The 16614-nt window shown below is 42.5% G+C and overlaps 1 protein-coding gene across 1 annotated transcript in view; it reads right to left on the bottom strand.

Annotated features, from left to right (window-relative positions):
* Window positions 1–4172: 4172 nt before the first annotated feature.
* Window positions 4173–16614, bottom strand: part of scn4ab (sodium channel, voltage-gated, type IV, alpha, b) — a 42264-nt gene continuing 29822 nt past the window's right edge. The window contains exons 21-32 of the mRNA XM_055223497.1: window positions 14209–14382; window positions 13644–13766; window positions 12863–13147; window positions 11266–11319; window positions 10914–11055; window positions 9921–10021; window positions 9499–9769; window positions 8836–9074; window positions 8297–8679; window positions 6462–6606; window positions 5296–5373; window positions 4173–4701 (exon numbers count right to left, since the gene is read on the bottom strand). Of these exons, the coding sequence (XP_055079472.1) occupies window positions 4324–4701; window positions 5296–5373; window positions 6462–6606; window positions 8297–8679; window positions 8836–9074; window positions 9499–9769; window positions 9921–10021; window positions 10914–11055; window positions 11266–11319; window positions 12863–13147; window positions 13644–13766; window positions 14209–14382 (2373 nt within the window). The 3' untranslated portion in view covers window positions 4173–4323. The remainder of the gene's footprint in view (window positions 4702–5295; window positions 5374–6461; window positions 6607–8296; window positions 8680–8835; window positions 9075–9498; window positions 9770–9920; window positions 10022–10913; window positions 11056–11265; window positions 11320–12862; window positions 13148–13643; window positions 13767–14208; window positions 14383–16614) is intronic.

A 16614-nucleotide genomic window follows, 5' to 3' on the forward strand; every position in this document is an offset into this window, starting at 1 on the left:
ACGGACATAGCTAACCTTCTAGCTGCTGCATTCCAAACTGGAAGTGAGTATGAGCACAGATTGGCTCTGCTGACTCTGGGTCCAGTTCAGTTTCTATTGAAAAACTGTGGGCCCTCTCTGAAACTGCTGCTGTCACACTCATCATTTTGGTCTTAAAATGTTCGTATTAACCTGCTCTACATGATCCTTTTTTTTTAAATTTTGCTATTTTGTCCCAAAATCAAGAAATAAACATTAATAAAAGATCGATCAGGAGCCTTCTGTTCCTGAGGTCACTCCCTCTACGCCCTCACCCTCTGAGCTCACCATGTTTAAATGAAGTTACAGAGTTCTAAATTCCTCACACACAGGGCAGGGTGTGGAAGAGTAATCTACAATTAAAGCCGCAAGCGGCATCAAACGGCCCTCGCGACCCCTGCTTCGCACGGCACTCCCTGTGGGTGGCGCTGACGCGCCATTTGCCTCTGTTTTATTGCAGCTTTGGGCTGCATTTTGCACGAAACAAGTCAAAAGACATTGGAAGTGCTGATGAACAAAATGGAAAAATAAGACTTTTTCCATGGGCTCCATGGGCTCTTTTGTGCATCGCCATGGCAACCCAGTGAAAAATATGACATGGGTCCAGTTGATTTTTTTCATCAAGATGACATGAAGAGTCATTGTGGCAATTTTGACAATATTCCATGAAACAAATTTTTTTCTGATGAATGGATAAATGTGGGAGGTTTCCCATTAGGATAACATTGGCAGTTTGTCACATCGCCATGGCAACACGGTGCAAAAAAACACATGGGTCTGATTGACTTTATTGGTTGGGATGAGCCAATAGACTCATCGTTTTATTTTATTTGTGATTATTATTATTGTTTGTGATCTAAACGCACAATTAAAAAAGATAAAAATTGTCTCCGTGGCGCCGCCTTAAAAAGTCAAAATACACGATGTAAATGTGACGACTCCAAACCTTTTTCAACATTTAAAGATGTTTGTGTTTCCCTCAGTCGTCCTGGTCTGAAACTGAAACTGAAACTGTAAACATGTTTACAGTTTCAGTGTCGTTAGCTCCTCCTACAACGATTTGTCTAGTTACAGATTTAAACTTTGCCTTTTGCTAAACATATAAAGATGAAACTTAGTGTGACAAAGGCCCATGACACATAAAAAACTCTATTCTGACCCCGTCCTAAACCTAACAGGACGTCGGCCATATTGGACAGAACCCCACTTTTGCAAAATTTCCCTTCTCTTATTTTTTATATCTCCACCTTGGAATTTATTTCAAGATGCTTGAAAAAAGGTAAAACGAACCAAGACTCATGTGCAATTAAATATTATTATTTATTTTTTTGATGAATTTTAAAATGTGGGTTTGGCTAATCCACAAATCAGTGACTGAAAGGCTCACGAACAGCCTCACGAACTCATGTAAAGTCCATGCTGCTGTTCTGTAACCACAACAGTCTACACACACACACACACACACTGCACTCACACAACAAGGCGAGTTAAGTGTCTTGCCCAAGGACACCAAACCCACCAGATCCCCTTAGCGGCGTCTCACTCTCCCAAAAATCCTGGTAAATATCCCTGAGCATGGCCTGTTTTTCCGATCCTGTTGTTGCTGTTTCTCTATTTTCTACACTTTGGGATAACTCTTGGACTCTGATTCTGAGCTGGAGTTGACTTTGTGCTAACTCTACGATCTTCTGTCGCTCCTCCATGTGCTTTTGTTGTAACTCGTACACTCTGTTCTCCAGCTCCAGTTTGTTTTTTGTCAGGTTTTCCAAGTGACTCGTCCAAAATGCGTCTCTTTCCCTGTGATGTTTCTCTAAAGTTTCTCTGAGCAGAACCTCACGTTTTAACACTAAACTATTCAATTCAATTCAATTCATTTATTTTTGTAACGCCCAAAATCACAACAACAGTTGTCTCGAAGGGCGTTCATGTTTTGGTTGATGGGGGAAACCGGAGTACCCGGAGGAAACCCATCCAGACACGAGGAGAAACATGAAAAACTCCACACAGAAAGGCCTGGGCGACCCGGGGATCAACCAAACCTTCTGCTGTGAGACATGAGCCACTCAGCCACCGTGCCCCTGAGTCGTATTCTCATTAAACATATTTTCAATCTGGGTTCTGATCTCGTTGCGGAAGCAATAGGCCCTACGCCCTGTATGGGCTCGGGCCTAATAATATTTTTATCAAAAACAATATATCCGATAACATTAGAAACACATATTATACGTTTTTTGAAAGCTCTCGACTTTCCCCACATCACCGTGGGGTCAATGGCGAATAACAGGCGCTAGCGCGCCCGTCATTCACCATGACGTCGGGGTCCGCCATTGACCTCCCATTGACTTTCATTCATTTTGGTGGTAATTAAGGTGGCCCTTGCCTGCGGCATGGGGGCTTGGATAGGGCTCGATGTCAGGAGTGTGTTTGGGGACATGAGCGCTTTGCGCTGCGTGCGTCAACATTGTTGGCGCTGACATGCTAGCAACAACAAATATGCACATCCCATGCCTACGGCATGGCTTCGCGCGCAACTTAGTGAAGACAGTCTGCAACGATGAGTGCATGGGCGAATCCAGTGCATCGACTCGTACACTTTTATTTCATTTGACAAATGTTGAAGAGCTTTTTTTTAAAAGACAAAAATGTAAATGAAAATCAATATGACTCGAGGGGCAGTTTGAGCGCTGGGCCTCATTCACATTTGAGCACGTGCACGAACAAATCCTACCATCACAAGAACAAAAATTCTACTGTTCTAGAATATTTTTAACTCTGATCATCTAACACTAAATTCTATTTCCTCCATGATTGTAAGTTATATATTTTGTAAAAAAAAAAAAAAAAAAAACATTTCTTATAAAAATATTTCTACATGATCCAAAAACATTTTTGAATTGTTTTATAGAGCATTGAGTCCTCTATACAGTCAGCAGATCACCCTCAGCCCCAATGTTCTTCACTGTTACGGCCCTGCACCTGGTCATGCTGGACTCAACATCCCCATCACCGCATCATCCCCGCATCTTCATCACCCCATGACCTCCATCACCCCTCATGACCCCCCATCAACCCCCATGACCTGAGTGCAGTCGTATGTGCCCTTCACTCCCCGTCCTTCACTTTTTTTTTTGTTTGTTGTTACTTAAACCCTCACTGAGTGAGCTCATCTGTGTTTAGACATTTTGAATTGTTGCTGAAGCTGTAAAACAAGTCTGTAGATTCTCTCCACCTGACTCTCTCTCTATTTCTTATGTCATTGTGCCAAGCTTGTATTGGCCTTATATGGAGCTTTAGTGGATATATCTTACTAAATATATAAAAGTCAAAATTAAATTTTTTAAAGAAAACATTCATGAATGAGGCCCATTGAGCAATAAAATACAACAACAGAAAGCTCAAACAAAAGTCTCAACCCTAACATCAGATCCAGTGTCAGGGCAATGTGAGGAGATGTAACAGTCCTCGGGTCAACAGTATCCTTCCTCTGTGTATTCTGTGTCCTTTGAGTCCTCTGTGTCCTTTGTGTCCTCTGTGTCCTGCAGCATCACCTTACCCTCCAGGGAACGCCAGGTGAACTCTGAAAACACACAGAAAGCCCTTCCTAAGCCTCTTTCTGCTCTGTTGTTTCAGTCGGTGATGAGACGGGACATTCTCTCCAAGTGTTTTCTCCGAAATATCTTCTGCCATATTTGGTTTAAAAAGTCTGTAGCATTTCAGAGCTAGCAGAGCTAGTTACATGCAGGGGCACCATGGATACAGGAAAACCAAACTGCTCAAATTGCTTAATCCAACAGTCCTTGAACTGCACATGCTGCACTTCTTAGTTGATCAAAATCCCCAAATATTAAGTTAAAAATGTAAGATAAAATTGCTGCTCAGTGTGCCAGTAAGACACTAGAGCAGCCAACCACGACACCATGGCAACCACAAATGAGAGCAGATCAGGCTCTGGTCCATGTCCCAAACACCAGGAGAAGACAAGGAGGTGGTGGGTAGCTCCCTCTTCGGCTGTCCAATTCCCTGTTTTTAAATCCCTCCTAAAGACTGGCTTTTCTTTTTGGCTTTTAAGTCAGTTTGAGTGTTGACTATTTACCACATCTCACTGTTTATGTGTTCTGTTCAATGTGTGTACAGCACTGTGTCGTTTTTAAAGTGCTCTCGCAATAAAGTTGAGTTGAGCATATTAAAGCTTCCAAAGTCTCCAATGAAAAGTCTAATGAACCCCTAGGCTCCTTCTGTGACATCACAAAGTGAAACCATCATTTAGGTGTTTAGGATGATCCAGAGCCTGCTCCAGTTTTACAGTCAGACCACAGACTCCCTTAGCTCTTCCTCCTTTAGCTCCTCCTCTATGTCTAAACTACAGCCCTGGTCTTTGGACGTGGGGAGGGGTGGAGTCGTTTGGAGTTGGACCTCTTTGTGTAGTTCCACAGCTTTATCTCCAGTGTCTGGTCCATAAAGTTTGTCCAAGCGTTCTTTGAGACCACTCCGGGTTTTGCTCTGGCCCTGGTTTGGACTCTGATATGGACCTGGTTCAGCTCCCTGTTTTAGGATTCGGTACTTCTGGGAAGCCAGCCGAACTGTTGTCTGAAGCAGGTGTCTTCTGTAGCAGCGTTGGATCACTATGGCAGCCATCTCTTCCTGTCTTCTCTTCAGTGTGGAGCTGATGGGCTCATAAGGCACCTGCAAAATAAAAAATAAAAAATCAATTTACAGTTTAAATTGCGTTTGAATTAAGCTGGAGGATAAACACTATTTAAATAATAATGATACTTTTACACAAATCAAGGAGTTTGTGAAGAAAAGATGAAAAATATGTTGAAAATGACAGAAAGTTCTATTTTTGAGAGGTCTCACACTGATGACATCACACACTGCTGACATTGCACTGATGACATCACATGATGACATCATACTCAATTTCTGTGTATATTATTGACATTTTGGCATGGTGTACAGTATGGTTGCTAGAGAACATTTATGGAATTTCCTATTTTTTTGTTTGTTTGGGTTTGTCGTAAATTTTAAACATAATGAACTTGAACCTGTCAGAGGCACCTTAAGGACAACAGGATCCGATGCAACTATGACCCTGATCTTTTACCTGACAATAGGAGAATATAGTACTGACCTTTGACCTGAGAATATGGCACTGACCTTTGACCTGAGCATATGACGATATGATACTGACTTTTGACCTGAGAATATGGCACTGACCTTTGACCTGAGCATATGACGATGTGATACTGACTTTTGACCTGATAATATGGCACTGACCTTTGAAGGGTTGTTCGCCATGAACTTCTCCTCCATACTGGATTTAAGAGCATCCATCCCCCCCGAGTCTCCCAGAACCTGCAGACAAAACAAGTACGAAACACTAGGTTAGGAGCAGACCCATGGTTAACCTTACACTAACCCAGATGCCCCGATCTCGTCATGGCAGCAATAGGGTTTTTATTTTATTTTTATTTATTTATTTAGAAAAGGGACAGTGCATATTAATGAACATAAGATACATATGTAAATATGCAGATTTTAGCCACAGGCTGTTTCCATCTGTCGTCCCTGGACAGGCTGATGTCACATTTAACATAAAACACCAGATAAACAAAATACAGTCAAATACACACAGGGCAGGACAGAAGCCAAGTCTAAAACATAAACTCAGGAGGGTTACTACAACTTTTAAAATGCTGTGTGTATTGCACAGGTCCTAAAGTGCTGTGTGTATTGCATAAGTTCTAAAGTGCTGTGTGTATTGCATAAGTTCTAAAGTGCTGTGTGTATTGCACAAGTTCTAAAGTGCTGTGAGTATTGCATAAGTTCTAAAGTGCTGTGTGTATTGCATAAGTTCTAAAGTGCTGTGTGTATTGCATAAGTTCTAAAGTGCTGTGTGTATTGCATAAGTTCTAAAGTGCTGTGTGTATTGCATAAGTTCTAAAGTGCTGTGTGTATTGCATAAGTTCTAAAGTGCTGTGAGTATTGCATAAGTTCTAAAGTGCTGTGTGTATTGCACATAACCTAAAGTGCTGTGTGTATTGTACAAGTCCTATAGGTCGAGAGGTAGGTAGAGTATTTTATGTAATGCTAAAACTGAGTAATTATGAATTGTGTTCACATTTTTGTGTTGATCTAAGCCTAACCCAGATGCCCCGATCTCATTGGGGAAAAAATTATATGTATATAATAAAAAAGATAATAATATAATTAAAATAGTTATATTTATACTATGTATATATATATATATATATATATATATATATATATAGTTGTCTCCACCATTCTGCTCCTGTTGTCCCTTTTCTCTCCAATCTGTAATGTCCTGTGTACAGCACAAAGGGAGTACCAGTCTGCCCATCCCCTACCTGTCTGTACTTTATGTGTGCGTGTCCGTGCAGTGCTCTGGAGAGCAGTTTTAACATTAATATAACTGTACTCACCTGTGCAGTAAGGGCCAGCAGGATGTCTAGGCAGTGGATCTTGTCTCCGGGGACCAGTGGTAGGTCCATTTGGATCAGACGGAGTGTGTTGGGTTTGGGGATTCTCAGAGGGTCTTGCAGGACATCACAGAACTCTGACAGCTCACTAAAGACAACAGGAGTTATGTGCATCTACTGCGTGCTGAGAAACAGAGCTGGGATCTGTCCTGGGTCCAGCTCAGTCCTGTTTTTTTTTTTTTTTCAAATGTTGTTCAGTCTATTCAGTCTCAGCTAAATATAATCACGAACACACAACTCGTTATTCTTTTGTGTCTTTGAGCCCTAACTCATCTCATAATGTCCAGTTTTGCCCCCTTTTATTTAGCTTTTTTGCATTTTATTTTGAAATCACTGTTACAGATTTACTTCCTGCCCTCTTGTGCCTTTTATTACCTCACCCCAATGCACAGCACCTGTGTTTCATTAGCACCTCAGTTTAGCTGGAGCCTATTTAGAACAGACTCTGGCAGAAGCGACTGAACTGTGTCACGTGACCAGAGCAAACTCAGAGTTTCAATAAAAATTATTGTTTTTACAAAACATTATCAAGTGTTTTTGTTTCATTACAACATGTGAATAAAGAAAATCTTCGGTATAGCTTATGACCAGGTTACTTAGTGAGGGACATTAAAACCCGGCATAAGATCGCCGCCTGCCCCAAAAGTACTATAAGGAGCCTCCAGTTGGTCCAAAATGCAGCGGCCAGAGTCCTAACAGGAACTAAAAGAAGAGACCACATCAGTCCTGTACTAAAATATCTGCACTGGCTTCCTGTCAAGCTTAGAATCAAATTCAAAGTCCTCCTCCTGACATACAAAGCCCTAAACGGTATGGCCCCATCCTATCTGCAAGATGCTATTGTCCCGTACCAGCCAAACAGAGCACTCCGCTCTCAGAATGCAGGACTATTAGTGGTTCCTAGAGTGTCCAAAAGTACAGTGGGAGGGAGAGCATTCAGTTACCAAGCTCCTGTGCTATGGAATCAACTCCCTGCTGATGTTAAACAGGCCCCCACAGTCTCTGTATTTAAGACCAGGCTTAAAACCTTCCTCTTCAGTATAGACCAGGTTACATAGTGAGGGAGTTAGGGACATTAAAACCCGGGATAAGACAGGCTGAAGTAGGAGATAACTAGCTGGGGGAAGTATGGCAACCTGAGCACTATCCTCTGCTTTGTCCTATTTTCTCATCAGCAATGCTATTCACATGTTGTCCCCTGTCCCACTCCCCCTGTGGAGTGTAACTCTTTCAGATGCCCCGATGACAGCTTCTCCTCCTCCCCGCCTGGCCCTCCTCTTCGCCTGGTTCTCATCCGCCTCGCCCGGCTCTCGTTCTGTTTAAAACGTCTTCCATAATCCATGAGTTTTGGGGTCAGAGTTTGAGATATAAACTGAGAGAACATCGTTCAAACATCTCTTTATCTACAGGCCTGACCTGGTTCAGACCCTGTTTTAGATCTTGTTCAGACTTGGTTCTGACTTGTTTTAGACCTTGATCAAACCTGGTTCAGACCTATTTTAGACCTGGTTCAGACCTGGTTCTGACTTTTTCTAGATCTGGATCAGACTTGGTTCAGACCTGGTTCAGACCTGGTTCTGTCCAGTCTGAAAACAGAATTTATTTCCTTTAACTAAAATAACCTGAATAACTGAAATGACACAAATGTGTTATGGAGCTGTTATTGATCCCTCAAGTAATGACAGAACAACTTTGTATCCATTGAAATTTTCAGTATCAGCGCTGATGTTGATACTAGGGTCGGATTGGTGCATCCCTAGGTCAGATCGAACTCATACCTGTAGTGAATGAACTGAGTTGCGTTGGGGTCATACTTCTCCCAGGTCTCATAGAAAAGATCAAAATCTTCCTCGCTTAGGGGGTCTGTGCTCTCCTCCGTTGCCACATTGAAGTTCTCCAGGATGATAGCGATATACATGTTCACCACCACCAGGAACGACATAATGATGTAAGAGGTGAAAAAGATCATGCCCACCCCAGGACTGCCACAGTTCCCCCGGACCTCGGAGCCCGGGTTCTCGAGGTTGGGGTCACAGTCTGGAGGCGTGTTCATGATGGGGCTGAGTAGACCATCCCAACCTGCTGACGTGGTGATCATAAACAGGCAGATCATGCTGTTCCCAAAGTCCTCAAAGTTAAACATGTCATCAATCATCGCCTCCTGGAATGAAACACACAGGTAAGGAGTTGGCTCTATTTTTGTGTCTGTGTTCAGGTTAATGGATCCAGCTACAGTTTGGTTTGTGTTGAATGTGTTATAAATATAACTAAAACTATACAGTAACCTTTGGTGAAGACAAACAAAAGCTTTTTTCACCTTCTTGACATAGGCAAAGTTACTCATGCCAAAGATGGAGAAGATGAACATAATGAGGAAGAGGAGGAGTCCAATGTTGAAGAGCGCAGGAAGAGACATCATTAGGGCAAAGAGCAGTGTGCGGATCCCTTTGGCGCCACGGATCAAGCGGAGAATTCGGCCGATACGAGCCAATCGGATCACTCTGAACAGGGTCGGGGACACAAAATACTTCTCTATAATGTCAGCCAATAACAGCCCTGGAAGTGAATGAAAATGATATGTTCATGACATACAAGCAAACACGAAGTACAAGCTAACAAGAAGTACAAGCTAACATCCAAATCAGGGATAAACCCAATCTACAAAGAAAACTTTTTATATCATTATTAAATATTTAGCAAGGAAACAGTTTGAACAAAATCCCTGTTGTTCAAATAAATAATCAGACTTGTTCTTCAAACTGGACTTTTTAGATTTTTAACCATGTAATTTCTTCTCATTGAGCCTCTGAAGTTGTATTTGGAGTGATTCATGTTTGAGTTAAATCTTTAATCTCTTATTTTCAAGATGGTATTTTGTCGATCCATCCCTGTTTTCACCTCCACCTGATTGAGGTGATTTCAAAATTTATAGTGTGGGGAACTGATTGTGAAAAGGCTAACTTCTTCTTCCCTCACTCACCTACAATGGAAAGGATGACAACCACAAAGTCAAAGATGTTCCAGCCCACAGAGAAGTAATGGTGCCTCAGAGCGATGATCTTCAGAGAGCATTCTCCAGTGAAGAGGACGATGAAGACCAGATTCACCCAGTACAAGATTTCCTCCTTCTCTGCACTTTGCTCGTCTGTCTCCACCATCATAGTCACCATGTTCAGGCAGATCAGAACCATGATGGTCACGTCAAACACCTGCTGCGTCACCAAGTCAAACACAAGGCCCTGGAACCGATTCTGTACAACACAAAACCACAAGTGCAACAGGGATCAGGAGTCTAACCCACAACCTCCAGAGATCGGAAGTCTAACCCACAACCTCTGAGTCTAACCCTCAATGAGGAGGAGTCTAACTCACACCCTCCTTCCTGAGAGGAGACCTCCTCACCTCTGGTCTGGGCACTGGTTTCTGTGGTTTCTTGGAGCCTAGTTTCTTCATGGCGTTGTAATATTTCTTCTGCTCTTCAGTCATGAAGATGTCGGTCCCTCCTAAGTTCAGGAACACACAACAGAGTGTCAAATCTCCTTGAGGTTTAAAAAGGGGGTACTTCTCCAGTGTTCTAATGCTGTTCCCTCACCAAAAACATGCCAGAAGAAGTTTTAAAGGTCATTTTTGACCAATCTAGTAATCTCTCCTGGGCCCTATACACACCCTCCTTACAGTTAGCAGTACGAACCTGTACAAGGCTCCGCCCACAGGCCTACGTCACCCATGCTCCCACACAACAATTCTGCATAAATATAAACATGATACAAAACTGTACACGACAACTTCACAAACCTGATGTGATGTGCAGTAGTTTCATTAGTGGGATGTATTGTGTTGTGATAGTGCTCTGAAGGGGGAGTGACTTAGCAAGGAGAACAAAGGGAGGAGAGACTCAGAGCGTCAAAAACAAAAGTTAAACTTATAAAACATGTTAATATGTTGTTTTGGGTGAATATAGCATTTTCAAAACAATAAAAGGAAACATGCAGATCTAAATATGTGATGGATTACAGTTAATATCCCATAGTAAACTAAAATACCACCCCTTTAATACCTCATAGAAGTAAATACCACCCCTTTAATACCTCATAGAAGAAATACCTCCTCTTTAATATCTCATAGAAGTGAAATACCCCCTCCTTAATATCACTCTTGAAGATGCATTCACAGTCTGTCTGGTGAATTCACTGACTCTGGTCTATGGGTTACTACATTTAGATTCTTGGTATAACTGCCTAAATCTAATCTGACTCTTCAGACCCTGCTGCATCTGTTGGTGTCATTGGATCCGATCAGCCAATCAGAAAGGTTTTTACAGCCAAATAAATTTCTCGTAGCATACTTGTCAAACGAGGCTAATACGGCTAACGCGCTGTGACCTGTGTGGGACACTTATCTTTGCCTTCTGTTGGTTAAAGTTGTCAATGATGACTCCAATGAAGAGGTTTAACGTGAAGAAGGATCCGAAGATGATGAAGATGACAAAGTACAGATACATGTAGAGACTGGCCTCGTACTGTGGCTGGGACTCGACCTGAAAACACAATATAAACCAAAAACAAACATGTGTAAAGGAAGGGAGTAGTCTGGGGAGAGGGAGGAGAGGGAGAAGGAGGAGGAGTCTGGAGAAAGGGAGGAAGAGTCTGGAGAAAAGCAGGAGGAGTCTGGGGAGTGGGAGGAGTCTGGACAGAGGGAGGAGTCGTCTGGAGAGAGAGAGGAGGAGTCAGAGGGGCCGAAGTCTGACCTCGCGGGAGTCCACAGCAGCGTACATGATGTCCATCCAGCCTTTGAACGTGGCCTGAAAAAGAGTTTGAGCTCAGCTCATTCTTCATGGTGGGACAAATACAGGTTTATCTGAATTAGAGTAACCAAAATGTACTCAAGTACAAGTTACATTACTTCAAAATAATATTACTCAAGTAGAAAGTACAAAGTAGTGTTCCAAGAAATTACTCAAGTAAGAGTCAGACATATTCGTGAAAAGTACTACTCAAGTAAGAGTAATTTACAGAGTAACTGTAATCAGAGTAAAAGATTATAAACATAAGATTTATGATTTAAGGTGACTGTGACAAAATATGAAATTAGCCACAAAAATGAGCCAAACTCAATCATCCCAACCAGGTCTAAACCAGGACTAAACCAGGTCTAAACCAGGACTAAACCAGGACTAAACCAGGACTAAACCAGAACTAAACCAGGACTAAACCAGAACTAAACCAGAACTAAACCAGGACTAAACCAGGACAAAACCAGGACTAAACCAGGACTAAACCAGAACTAAACCAGGACTAAACCAGAACTAAACCAGAACTAAACCAGGACTAAACCAGGACTAAACCAGGACTAAACCAGAACTAAACCAGGACTAAACCAGGACTAAACCAGGACTAAACCAGAACTAAACCAGGACTAAACCAGGATTAAATCAAATGTTCAGATCATTTTATATTATTACATAAATTTCCAGTCACTAGACTCAGACAGAGGGAAGAGGAACCATCACTTTTCTCAAGTAAGAGTAAAGCTACACTGTACTATATATTACTGGAATAAGAATACTGTTCCTCTGTACTATATATTATTAGAGTATGAGTACTGTTACCTCAAGTAAATGCAACTGAGTACTGCCCACCTGTGGTTAAACTCGTGTTTTGCACAGCAATGATTTTACTGCATCTCCCTTACACATATTTTTTTAATGTCCTGTTTAGGAGCTGGAGCCTGTGATCCATCCAAGTGTGAGAGTGATTAACTGAAAAACTGTTGGCTAATGCTAATGCTAACTAGCTTGTGACTATAAGTTCACCTGTAGTTCAGATAAGTCAGTTCTTTATAGTCAGATTAAAACGAAACTCAAATTAAAAAGCCAAAATTACTCTATCCTTTGATCTCTGTTCTACTGTTGTTTCCTCATCCCAAACAGACCTACAGTTGTGTTTTGTTTCATTAACACATGTTTAACACCTTGTTCCACCTTGTGATGTCATGGCGTAATACAGGAGGTGCTCCAGTTTGTTTTTAAAGTCCATACACCTTCATTAGAACTATTAGGGTAGCTATTAACTTGAAAACTACTACTATATGACATCACAAGGTGGAACAGAGCATTTTGAGCTTTGGAGATATAGACAGATTAATAATAAAGGGTTATTCAATGAATGAAACAAAACACAACTTTAGGTCTGTTTTTGAGGAGGGAACAACATTATAACTTGAGTAACAAGCTTCAGACAGAGCAGTGCCTCCAGTTAGCATCACACACCCAGGGAATGATGATGATCAGCTGTAAAGTATGATTTGAACATTGTGGATCTATAGATAGTTGTGTGTGGAGGTACCACTTGGAGCAGAGAGAGGTAGCCCATGCCCACGTTGTCATAGTTGACTTTGACGTTTTTCCATCGGACTTGTCCTGGGTTCTGCACCATCAGGTCTTCACACTGAGATCTGTTCTCCACCTCCTCGGGCAGAAACACCTCCCCCGACGTCTCGTTCAAACAATAATAAAACTTTCCAGCAAAAAGATTGACGCCCATGATACTGAAGATGAGCCAGAAGATGAGACACACCAAGAGGACGTTGAAGATGGATGGGATAGCTCCAACCAAGGCATTTACCACCACCTGCACCACAGCCAAACAACTGTAAAACTGTGTCCAAAAGAGATACTCTGCAGTGATGTCATGCTGGGGGTGTTCTACATGTACCTCTATGGTGAAATGTTAAGCAGTTACCATGGAGACACAATGCACACATTAGCAAACACAGCCAAAAAGTTTTAAGATAGTCTGAAAACTCCCAAAGTGATTTAAAGAGCACATTTCCAGGAGCCTGTGATCAGTGCTAGTGTTCATTGTCCTGTTTAGGAGTTTGATTTTACACAAAAAGGTAATGCTAGCTAGCTTGTAACTGTAATGTTATTTGAGAGAGACTTGTTTAACAGCCCAAATCAGCTTCTTCAGCCTCTTGGTCAGACTGTGTTAAAACAAAGCTTAGATTAAAGTTTAACTTGAGTAACAGAGCTTCAGACAGAGCAGTGTCTACAGTTAGCATCACCCCCCTCCATCAGCTACAAAGTATCAATAATAATGAATGCTAAATACAGTGAGGGTTAGTTACTCTCATGCCCTCAAACCGCGACAGAGCACGCAGTGGCCTCAGTGCTCTCAGCGTCCGCAGGGACTTGATGGCCCCCAGCTCAGAGTATCCCAAGATATTTGCCGTGAGAGACACCAGTGACACCTGAGGAGAGAGAGTTCATTTAAGAAACAAACCAAAATCAGCTATCCTCTAGACCTGTTCAGACCCTCCTCTAGACCTGTTCAGATCCTCCTCTAGACCTGTTCAGACCCTCCTCTAGACCTGTTCAGATCCTCCTCTAGACCTGTTCAGATCCTCCTCTAGACCTGTTCAGATCCTCCTCTAGACCTGTTCAGACCCTCCTTTAGACCTGTTCAGATCCTCCTCTAGACCTGTTCAGATCCTTCTCTAGACCTGTTCAGATCCTCCTCTAGACCTGTTCAGATCCTCCTCTAGACCTGTTCAGACCCTTCTCTAAGACCTGTTCACATCTTCCTCTCAACCCATTCAGATGCTCGTCTAGACCTTTTCAGATCATCATCTACACCTGTTTAGATCCTCCTCTAAACCAATTAGAATCCCACTGCCACTTATTTGGACTTACGTCTACAATGAGGAAGTCCAGCCAGCACCAGGCATTGGTGAAGTATGTCTTGAAACCGTAGGCCACCCACTTGAGAATCATCTCCACCACAAAGACATATGTGAAGACCTGGTCTGCGTACTCCAGGACTATCTTCACCACACGCCGCTGCTCCAGATAAACATCTTCAAAGGCCTACACAACAAGACAGTTCAAATGTAAAAGTCCTCACAGGTGAATAAAATGGTAAAAAAAATAAATGTTCTCAAAGGTCTATAACAAGACAGTCCAAAAGTAAATGTTCTCAAGGGCCTGCAAAACAGTCCAAAGGTAAATGTCCTCGAAGGTCTACAACAAGACACTCCAAAAGGAAACATCCTCAAAGGCCTACACAACAAGACAGTCCAAAAGTAAATATCCTGAAAAGCCCACACAAAACAGTCCAAATGTAAATGTCCTCAAAGGCCTAAACAAGACACAGAGTCCAGATATCCAAATGTGCTCCTAACACTGTGCTCCAGGCCACGCCCCACATTCTAAAAGCCATCCATCCATTTCCTTCCGCTTATCTGGGGCTGCGTTGCAGGGGCAACAGTCCTTAGCAAAAGGGCCCCAGACCCCATACTCCCGGAGCACCCCCCAAAAGGACACCACAAGGGACACGGTTGAATACCTTCTCCAGATCCACACAACACATGTGTAGTGGTTGGCCAAACTCCCATGAACCCTCGAGGCCCCAATGAAGAGTATAGAATGCTCCGTGACCGGGATGAAAAGCACACTGCTCCTCAGCAAAAGACGAAGTTAAATCTGTCAAGTGGATAAATCGTTGTAAGAGTGAAGACGTTTTGCTGCTCATCCAAGCCGCTTGTTCAGTTCTGGTCAGATGCTGGTGGCAACTGCCTTTATATCTATCTGAAGGGAGGGGCTAACCCCACTGAAAATGTAAATATTTATTGTCTCCAGTTTCAGCTCTTTCTTCCTGTTTAAGGAAGAATTCTCTTCCCTAACAAAAATAGCTTCTTTAACTCCCCTCTCAAAGGAGTGGTTAGTGACTTTGAGATGGAGATGTACGGCAGACTAGGGTCCAGAGGAATTCTCACGCCAGTGTTGGTACATCCTTTTATGGAGTAGCTGTTTAGTTTCTCCAATGTATCGCTTATTTATTTATTTATTTATTTTTATTTAAAAAGGGACAAAACACATTAATGAACATATACAAGATATGTAAATATGTTGTCAGATTGTAGCCCAAGGCCAATTGGGCTACAATCTGCACTGGCTTCCTGTCGAGCTTAGAATCAAATTCAAAGTCCTCCTCCTGACATACAAAGCCCTAAACGGTATGGCCCCATCCTATCTGCAAGATGCTATTGTCCCGTACCAGCCAAACAGAGCACTCCGCTCTCAGAATGCAGGACTATTAGTGGTTCCTAGAGTGTCCAAAAGTACAGTGGGAGGGAGAGCATTCAGTTACCAAGCTCCTGTGCTATGGAATCAACTCCCTGCTGATGTTAAACAGGCCCCCCACAGTCTCTGTATTTAAGACCAGGCTTAAAACCTTCCTCTTCGGTATAGACCAGGTTACATAGTGAGGGAGTTAGGGACATTAAAACCCGGGATAAGACAGGCTGCAGTAGGAGTAACTAGCTGGGGGAAGTATGGCAACCTGAGCACTGTCCTCTACTTTGTCCTATTTTCTCATCAGCAATGCTATTCACATGTTGTCCCCTGTCCCACTCCCCCTGTGGAGTGTATCTCTTTCAGATGCCTCGATGACAGCTGGACCCTCCCCTCCTCCTCGCCTGGCTCTCCTCCTCCTCGCCCGGCTCTCCTCCTCCTCGCCTGGTCTTCCTCCTCCTCACCTGGCCGATTTTTCTTGTTTTGTCTGATTTTTCCTGTTGTTTTGTTTTTGTGTGTTGTGTGTTTTTGTGTGTTGTTGTGTTTTTGTGTGTTGTTTTGTTTTTGTGTGTTGTGTGTTTTTGTGTGTTGTGTGTTTTTGTATGTATATCTCGGTGGCTGAGTGGCTCATGTCTCACAGCAGAAGGTTTGGTTGATCCCCGGGTCGCCCAGGCCTTTCTGTGTGGAGTTTTTCATGTTTCTCCTCGTGTCTGGATGGGTTTCCTCCGGGTACTCCGGTTTCCCCCATCAACCAAAACATGAACGCCCTTCGAGACAACTGTTGTTGTGATTTTGCGCGTTACAAAAATAAATGAATTTAATTTAATTAATTTCCATCTGCTGTCCCTAGACAGGTTGATGTAATCATTAAAAAAAATGCACACAGTAAAAACAATACACCAGAGAGACAATACAATAAAACAAACAGACATAAAGAGATGGTCAGTGTCAAGATCACAGACTTAGAGAAGGTGCAAGGTGAAATTGCTAAATAACCCGGCTTATATAGTGCTATTCTACAATATA

Source organism: Periophthalmus magnuspinnatus, chromosome 8 (genome assembly GCF_009829125.3).
Source record: "Periophthalmus magnuspinnatus isolate fPerMag1 chromosome 8, fPerMag1.2.pri, whole genome shotgun sequence".
Classification (NCBI taxonomy): Eukaryota; Metazoa; Chordata; class Actinopteri; order Gobiiformes; family Gobiidae; genus Periophthalmus; species Periophthalmus magnuspinnatus.